This window comes from Cryptotermes secundus, unplaced genomic scaffold (genome assembly GCF_002891405.2).
Source record: "Cryptotermes secundus unplaced genomic scaffold, Csec_1.0 scaffold1120, whole genome shotgun sequence".
Taxonomy (NCBI): Eukaryota; Metazoa; Arthropoda; class Insecta; order Blattodea; family Kalotermitidae; genus Cryptotermes; species Cryptotermes secundus.
The window spans coordinates 194,691-204,272 of NW_019729911.1; the positions used below are offsets into that span (position 1 = coordinate 194,691).

A 9,582-nucleotide genomic window follows, 5' to 3' on the forward strand; every position below is an offset into this window, starting at 1 on the left:
AAATCCATTTGCAGTTAAATAATAATAATAATAATAATAATAATAATAATACTGTTTGAAATAAGGAAGAATTGTGATTGGCAGTGGAAGGAATCTGTTGCCTTATCAATTTACAAAAAAGGGTGATGTAACTGAATGTAATACTTATTAAGGCTTCTGGCTGTTAATAAATTTCATCCAACATTCTTTTCTCACAGTTAACTTCATATTTTGATGAATTACTGGCGTTCATGAAGTCTTCAACTCATTGAATTTAGTATATCTATGAAGATGGTGAAGCTAATAGGCACATTGGATGGACTTGTCTTTTATAATTGTAATTAAAATGGTTTTATATGGAGTGTATAGTGAAGTCCATATAAGTAAACATTTGTTAGATCCATTTTCTATTCACAATGGTCTCAAGCAAGGGGATGCCTTATCACCGTTGCTTTAAGCTTTGCTTTGGAATGTGCCATTAGGAAGGTCCAAGAAAACCAGAACATACTGGAACAGAATGGAGCACAGTGGCTTCTGGTCTGTGCTGCTGATGTTAATTTACTGGACTAAAATATAAAATGTATAAAGAAAAACACAGAAGATATATTAGGTACTGTAAGGAGATTGGTCTAGAAGTAAAGAGAGAGAAAACTAAATATATGTTCATATTTCATTATCAGAATACAGGATGGATGTTTCGTAAAGCGAACCATTCTTCAAGAAATTCTGTACATTCAGTTAGGCTTCATATAGAGCTGAGGTTATAGTTGACTGGTATGCACCAAAATTTAAAAGATTAAATTCAGGAAATGCTTGAATTATTAGTTTTAAAAATTCACATTGTCTTGGTTTTCAGTGTGCTCCACCTTTGGTTGTCGCATCTAACATTGATGAGAAAACACTGAAGAAGGATGGTGTGTGTGCAGCGAGCCTCCCAACTACGATGGGCATTGTTGCAGGCTTCCTTGTCCAGAACACATTGAAGTAAGTAGAGGTTTAATAGGAGTACTCCACACTGAGAACGTTGGCTCAAGCAATAACTCTTTCTTCTTTCTTCAGGTCCATATGTATAGTTATCATAAGATGTCCTCTTGGAATAATTCTTTAATTTGTATATGTAGAGCATTTGAATTTCTGTGTCCAATTTTATCTGCTAGTAATATGACTTCTAGGCCATGCTGTAGCTCAGGCAATTAGTTGCTGGATTCCCACTGTGGCAGCCCAGGTTTGATCCCAGGTCAGGTCATGTGAGATTTGTGTTGGACAGAGTGGCACGGGGCATGTTTTCTCCAAGTACTTCAGTTTCCCCTGCAATTCTCATTCCACTAACTGCTCTGCAGTTGTCATTGTCTATCATCTGGAGCTGGTACAATAGGCCACTTATTGGCTGACATACCAAATGGACTCGGTCTCGCCCCTCCCCAAGAAATCAAAACAAAAAGTGACTTCTCCAGCTGCTCTTTCTGTTTTACCAATTCCATTGTATATCACTACACAATCATCTGTGTTTTGAGTCTCCTTGAATCTCTCTCCTTCTGTCTCTCTTTGTGTTAACCACAATAATATTTATTTTACTTTCACCTAATTCTTTTATCAGTTCTGTCCTGTGTTTGACATCCCATTCATATTCTGTGTTGCAATTTTCAGTTCTTCAGTAATCACAGTTTGTTGGTGCGGGGCGGCTTAGTCTGTGCCTTGTAATATCAGTCTAGTTGTTTCTTAAGTAACAGAATGTCTTCTGGAGGCATTACCAGAATTTTGCAGAGTGAGATGAATGGCACGGCTGCTATCTGTTGATTCCCATCTAACCATTATGTATGTTGGGTGCCATACAAAGAAATTGAAAATGACCTTAGAAAACTATGTTTCAGTTGAATGTGATGATTATAATTTTATAGTCTCCACCACAAAATCAAGGGGATGCCTACTTTATTTGAAGATAATTTTAAGTAACATGCTCATAGAACAAGTTGACAGATTTTAATCTCAGCTGTGATGTTACAATAATTATGACAATGTTAAGAAAAATAAAGCTTTAAAAGCATGTTGAATTATTTCAAGGACACAAAAAAGTCAACCTCAGAAACAGTGCTGAAGTTTTATGAAGTTCTGGCAGTACCAATATTATTACAGTGGAGTCCTCACATAATGTTTCTCAGTTTTGAGGTTTTCCTTCATTTAATGTTCATTTGCAGTGATCCAAGGTTAGTGTCTTAGTGTTAAATTTCCTCCATTTTAGATTTTTCACAGTTTAGTGTTCAGGTCTACTGTTCATCAAAGGAACCTTAAAAACAATGGGAATTTCATTGTATGTGGCAGTGAAGTTTGAGGTCAGGATGAGAATGACTCACTAACAGCATCATTAAGGAAACTACTAAAAAATAAAATAGCAGTAGTTCATGTTGGAGTACACATATTTTCCGAATCAATTCTTTGCGATTTTATACATCTCATCAGTTTTCATGCTGATTTATTACAGATACAAACCTCCTGTTGTACATACAATCCCATTATTACAGAGCTAATTCTACACATTTCACATTACAGTCACAATTTGTTTCCTCCTTTTAATTTTGTTAAAAGTTCAAGACACTGAAAAATGTTTGAATAGAGTTGTAGAACGTAATGAAATTGATATTTTATGGGCTATACTAAATTTTTGTAAGATGATGCATTTTTTGTGGGGACATGCATGAATGGCATGTGAAGTAGGGACTCACTTTATTAACCAGAATTACATGTTTATGAGTTCTTAGTGTGAAAAGATTTCACTGCAAACCTTTCAGGAATCTCAGGAGATATTATTCAGACAGATGATGAACACATAATTTTGTGCTAACAGCATATTACAAGTTTATGTGATCAACTTTAACTTATCTTTTATTGAAGCGACAGACATAAAATAAGAAAAATTAAAATATGTTGTATGAAGACAATCAGTACAGTAAATCATCATTATTCATTTCAGAAACTGTTACATTAGAAGATTAGGATTTCACCAAAGATTAAGTTATTAAATTATTTTATCAGTATGGTTGTGTAATACAGTTTCTTTGAGACAAGATCATAATTAAAAGTATTTGAAAACTGCTCACAAATGTATATGGACCTGAGAGGAATGAAGTGAGGGGGAAATGGAAAGATACTGTATAAGGAGGAACTTTGTGTAAGTTTTTAAGCTCTTGCAGCAAATTAAAGCACTAACAGTCTCACATAGTTGGCTTCAACATTGTTGAGCAGAAAAATTGACACAGATTGTGTTTCTGACATGGTATTCAGCTGAGCTGTTACACAGGTGATCACACTAAAGAATTTTAATGCTGAAATTCTGTGATGTATATAACACACCTGGTATAGTTAGCCAAGTCAATTGCACATGCAGTTCAGATGTGGGAAACAAAAAAATCTGTCCAGAATATTGGTGGAAGTGACCACTTAGAGGACTGAGATGAAGGTGGAAGTATTCCTGTTTGCTAGTTTCTAGAATCAAAATGAAATTATTTCTGTGCCTTAAGGCATGTCCACGTTACTCAAGCTCGTGCTTGTGTGACTCGCTATGCTAGCGAGTAATGTGGATGATATGACAAGTCACGAGACAAGCAAATTTTAAATTTTTAATTTTTAAAACTATAGCCAATAAATTAAATTATGACTACAGCCTATACACACTACGAGTAAATATAGGGATCCTCACGCGCCGAAGCCTGGCGAGCAACTGAAGTAGTGTGGACAAAGATTTATGAGCACAAGTAAAAGCCAGACGAGTCTCCCGACGAGCATTAGCAATGTGGACGCACCTTTATATTTTTCACAAATCCACGCTCTACTGCTGTCAGTAATTGAAGATTTTATTGAATATGAAACATGATTTACATGCACACGCATGTATGTACAGACAGGATTTGAAATGCATCATTCATACTTTTCCAAGTTTAATCAGACCTGTTGCTGACAAATAAAATTGAATTTCATGAAAAAGCTGTTTTGAACTAATCATTCCTAACTGTTTAGTTTTATATATACTTTCTTTTGTAGGTATCTGCTGGGATTTGGCCAAGTGTCTTATTATTTAGGGTACAATGCTCTGACTGACTTCTTTCCAACAATGCATCTGCGGCCCAACCCAGCTTGTGATGACAGTTTCTGTCAACAGCGGCAAGATGAGGTTAAAGCTCGGCCTCCAAAAGAACAGGAATCTGGCAGAGATACCAGCTTCGATGACAAGGAAGTTACTCATGAAGATAATGAATGGGGTATGTGGAATTACAGTTAATTATCACAGATTATATGAGCCCAAAAAAGCCAAAGTGAAGACATGAGAGGTAATGTTCCCACTTCTCCTAAGCACCGTGCCTTGAAGACATACACTGAGCATGGTGATAAACTCTGTGCTTTATAAACTACAGCACTAGATGAATGTGAGTGGTCAGTTTCCTATTCTGGCTGCTGTACCTCCTGGGGATAAACCCCCGGTACTTGTTATGTAGGAGGCTGATAGGCTGAAGTGCTTGTTCGGACAGGATGGTTGAAATAGAAACTCTACTCTGCTGAAACTCCAATCCTAGTCATCCACTTTACTAATTGAGCTGTCCTGTGTCAGACAAATAGGAATGATGGACATTAAGCTTTGTGCTTTTCTGTGCTGTTGACTGTTAAACTATGGATATTAAGATGGCTTTGACATATAGCCCACTGCAGTAGGCCATTATTATAATATTATAAATCCTATCACACAAGGTTGTGTGTCTGTAAACATTGTGACCATTTTGAGGACCTCTTGGAAAAAAGTAAAAACAGAAATGTTATTGATAGGTCTTCATATGTTTCCTCATTATACACAACCTGTTAAACTTATGAAGTATTCAGGGTGTGACCGTGGAATTTGAAATTAGAACAGCTGTAACTCTTTAAGGAAAACCCTCAGGGTATATATTCATATGTTCTTTTTGAAAAATTTAAGTGTCCAGAAATCATCCTGTAAGATATGGCATATGGAATAATGAGATATTATGTTTAAGACTGCTTAAACTCAAGTCATCTTGAACATCACTAGATATATAATAGTAACATTTGTTCATATTTGCCTTCAGGTTTATTCCTGAACAAAATAATGGATTGATTGTGTGATCTTGATAGTACTAGGAAATAAGTCAGGGCTATTAGATATTCATTAGAAACTGTCTCTCTTCAGTATTACAACACAGAGAACGTACCTTTAGATGAGTGGGAGCCAGGACAGCTCAGTCAGTATAGTGAAGGGCTATGGGCTAGATAGCCAGGGTTTGATTTCTGGCAGGGGCACAAGATTTTTCTCCTCCCCACAGTGTTCAAACTGGCTCTGGGGCCCACCCAGCCTCCTATCCAGTGGATATCAAGGGGTGAAGTAGCCAGGGTGTGAAGCTGACCACTCCCCTCCATCTAGTGCCAAGGTCAAGAATGGGAGAGCCATGCCTCCACTCCCCCCATGTGTTCATGGCATGGTGCTTAATTGATTAAGCAGAGGGACAACATTACGTCTACCTTTTACACATAGATAAGTTTTAAGCTGTCCATCAAAACTGTTACAAAATTCATCATTATCAGATCAACATTACTTCTTGGGCATAAAATTTAATCATTAACGCATTGTGTAGAACTAATTACAGACATTTCCTTAATAACTGAAGCATAAAATGCCCTGTAATGTTTTTACTCTTTTGCCTAAATATATTTATTTAGAGTTGTATTCATATTTTTTAGAGTAAGTTGTGGCTTTATCTGGTATTAAACATAACCTAACAAATATGTTTATTAAATTAATTTTTTAAGTTTTCTGTTACTTTTAACAGGCTATTTTCTATTTACATTATTAATTATATCGTCTGTGAGTAACTGGCACCCTTACAATACTCTCTGCATTACATCACCAGACTTCTTAAGCTGATATGCCTGTACAGGTATCTGTCTGGTGGACGAGACGGATCCCAGTGAGCTGGAGGTAGACAAGAACTTAGGTCAAGGTCTGGTAGCAGGTGTGAAGGCAGCATATAGCATTCCATCTTCAGCAGCTCCAGAAGTAGACACAAATCAAGTTGACACATCAGGGGTCAGCCTAGATGACCTGATGGCACAGATGAAGGCTATGTGAACTATACATTATCAAGTAATGTCTTTGGCACAGTAATTTAATGGAAAGTGTAACAGATCAAAATTGGAATTTCCATCATCCTTTTAGGAAAGTTTTTATCAGGTTCAGACCGAGAATGGGCCAGGTTCTTTACTGTAAAATTTTTGCATTTAATTATAATACTGTCCAGTGACACAGAAACATTTTTTCCCTTGATGTTTTGTTCTTGCAGGCATTTGTCTGTATACAAGGTTCAAAGAGTTCCCAGGATTTGTTGATAATAAAGGATTTACAGCTTAATTAAACCTGTCCCCTTCAGAATAATTTCTTTGAGCAATAATACACTGCTCTCATCAGCTTTTCCAATTTTGGAAGCACTGTACAAAGATTGTTTGTTGAATCACCCTCAGTTGATCTGTTGGGTTCCAAATGGTGTCCTCTACCATTTGAAAACTTCCTCCTTTCAGTCACTTTTATTTCTGGAAGCAGAAAAAAGCCTGGAGGGGATAGGTCAGGCAAATAGGAAGGTGATGGGGAATAGGAATTAATGCTTTGCAAAGAATTCAACTCAACAGTGCTATGTGAGCTGATGCATTGTTGTGATTGTGATGGAAGTGCCACATTCCTGCATGTTCACGTTTTCTTCATATTGTACCCTTCACACACCTCAAAACTTCTAGATAATAAGCTTCGTTAAACTTCTTGCATGCTGGAATGAACTCATGATGAACAGTGCCACGATCAATTAAAAAAAAAACAACAACATTGCTTTCACTTTTGAGCACATTTGTCATGCTTTTTGTTTTGCAGAAAATCAGAATTCTTCCATGGCAGTGGCTGTTGTTTTGATTCAGTATCTTACCCATAAATGCAAGTCTCATCTTCAGTGACAAAGTTCTTCAGAGGCTTTTCAGTGTTTGCTTACTGCAGAAGATCTTTGCTAACCAAAACATATTGAATTCTCTATCTCCAGTCAAGAGCCTTGGCACAAATTTTGCTGAGACCCAATGAATCCTAAAACCATATGTTAAAACTGTGTGACATGAGCCGGTGGATATCCCAGTCTCTTCTACTACTTCCTGTACGGTCAGTGATTTGTATAGGCGTCTTTCACTTAGGTAATCAAAGAATTTGTTTCAAAGTTGAAGGTTGGCACAACCTCTTAGTATCATCTGTTGATGTTCTTCTGCTTTTGAAATGTTTGTGCTATTTGCAGGTCACCCTTTTACTCAAAGCCTCATTGCCGTAAGGTTCACACAAGATTGTGTTGGTTTGTACAGCTGTTTTACAGTCTGACATAAAATTTCACACAAGTTCTTTGCTCCTGCATGAATGCCATATTGCAACACAATAAAATCATCCATTACTGAAATACTGTATATCATGGATACTCTCATTCCTTGTGAAATTACATAATAACTGCAACAAGAGTTCCAGAAGTATACAAGATACACTCATGCATGCTCCTGCTTTTGCTTCATACACATATTTCTCTACCAGTCAGCAGTCTGTTAATTCACCCAGTTAGAGTGCAAGGGTATTTCTGGAGCCCAAAATGTAACTACTCAGGAAGGGGAGTGCAGGATTAAGGTATTTTTTTAAGACAGTTACCCTGAACAGTTTTAAATAACTGGAAATGTAATAGTAGTTTACTGAGCAATAATACATGACTCTTCACACCTCCACATACAAACAGTTGCAAAATCGCAAGATACTAATCAGTGTTACAATACAGATAATCAAATCTGCCCCATATACAACATTGGCTATTAGTGATAAACATGTTTTTTTTCCCATACCTTTACAGAGAGTCATTGTTCTATTACCAATGACCTTACACTGCACAGAGAAAAAGTTTGATGTACAATAATCCATTGCTAATGTTGGGTTATAGTCCTGGAAGATATCAAATTAACTAAAACAGCATTGGCAGAAAACAATGAACCATAGATATTTATACAGAAATTTTCCCACTAAGTGTTCTCCTTTCCAGCTTTGAGCAAGAACCATTCCACAATTATTTTAATATGATGTACCCAAAGTAATTTCTGAAATATAGAAAAACTACCTGCAATTATAGATTTCCTTCGCTTTGCCATTTAAAAATGCATGTAGTATGACCATAAAGTTCTGGGATTGACATAAAAATGGATACAGAATAACGGACATAACTGGAATGCTTCCTGACCTCATATCTCAGGTGGGAAGCTGCCATTCTGGAGATAATACACAGTGTAATTGGGAATCAAATGCCATCACAAAGAAGAGCACTGGAGGTGCTCCAACAGATGTTATTACTCTGAACAACCAGGGGAACTGTTAATTGGATTAACTATTTTGACTTTTTGTTTCACACCATAAAAATCAGTTCCTGAACTTGACAAACACATCATGTTTTGGTGCTGTGGTTACAGAAAAATGTTTTTGCTGGAATATGAAAAATCGATAACATGAAATGTGCATGAGTGATACATCGGATGCTTGTGCAGTGAAGATTTCTGGAATGAATGAAGCTGGGTATGCAGTGGTACATTACACAAATCCTGTATAGCCTACTGTATTCACTAAGAATAATGAGAATATATTAAAAATGTCTATATTTGGCAAAGAAGTGCTGAATAAATGTAAAACTGTTCTACAAAAATGCACATTTGATGAGATTACATTCAGTATATCTCTTCAACATATTTCTGCTTATTCTGCTTTTATTGTGGAATGTTTCAATCCACACATTTCTACTGGACACAAATCTATTTGCCTGAGAATAAAGAACTTACAAACACAATTCAAATGTATATTCATTTTAGACCGAATCTCCACACCCTGATATTGATGCTGAAACTATGCAGTGATAAATATATCGCTAATCTGTAAAAATTATTGTCACTGTTCGTTATCAGAGTACACATTTTTAGAATTCCTGCAGGATACTGTCATTTGAAGGAGAAAGCTCTAGATCGCATTAAGTGGAGGAATTGTTTTGGAAGAGACTGTGGAACTGTCATCTGACAGATTACTGATGAATGAATTTACCTTATTCAAGATCGAATTGAAAATAAAATCTTTTTCTCAAATGAAACAGTGACTTTGAACCTCAAGAATTTTCAGGCAACTGCTTTCGCTTTGTGCATTAGCACACAAACTACCTGATCTGTGAACATCTGTCTCCCTCCCTCACATTGCATCTTTCTTAATTTATCCACGTAACATCAGAGTCTGATATCAAGATGGATAAGTGGTATACTTTAGTGCACTGTGAAAAAGTAGTCGGGTGTTCCAAAATTGTAATTACAGCAAAACAAAACCTCTCCTGGTAGAAAAAATTCCAGTACTCATCACAGTTCTCAGAATTTTTCCAGATTCTTACTTAAAACTGCAAATGTCATTCTACACATGCCTAGTAACCACATAACGATTTTATGTTATCTGATTAATCTATTTACAATGCTAGAATCGTCAGAACATTTCAAATATCCCGAAATCACATCAGCTTTATT

The 9,582-nt window shown here is 36.3% G+C and overlaps 1 protein-coding gene across 1 annotated transcript in view; it reads left to right on the forward strand.

Moving 5' to 3' along the window:
• The window catches only part of LOC111865835 (ubiquitin-like modifier-activating enzyme 5), a 17,181-nt gene extending 8,311 nt beyond the window's left edge, over positions 1–8,870 (forward strand). The window contains exons 5-7 of the mRNA XM_023854176.2: positions 836–963; positions 4,015–4,236; positions 5,920–8,870. Coding sequence (XP_023709944.2) covers positions 836–963; positions 4,015–4,236; positions 5,920–6,106 — 537 coding nt within the window. The 3' untranslated portion in view covers positions 6,107–8,870. The remainder of the gene's footprint in view (positions 1–835; positions 964–4,014; positions 4,237–5,919) is intronic.
• Positions 8,871–9,582: the final 712 nt, after the last annotated feature.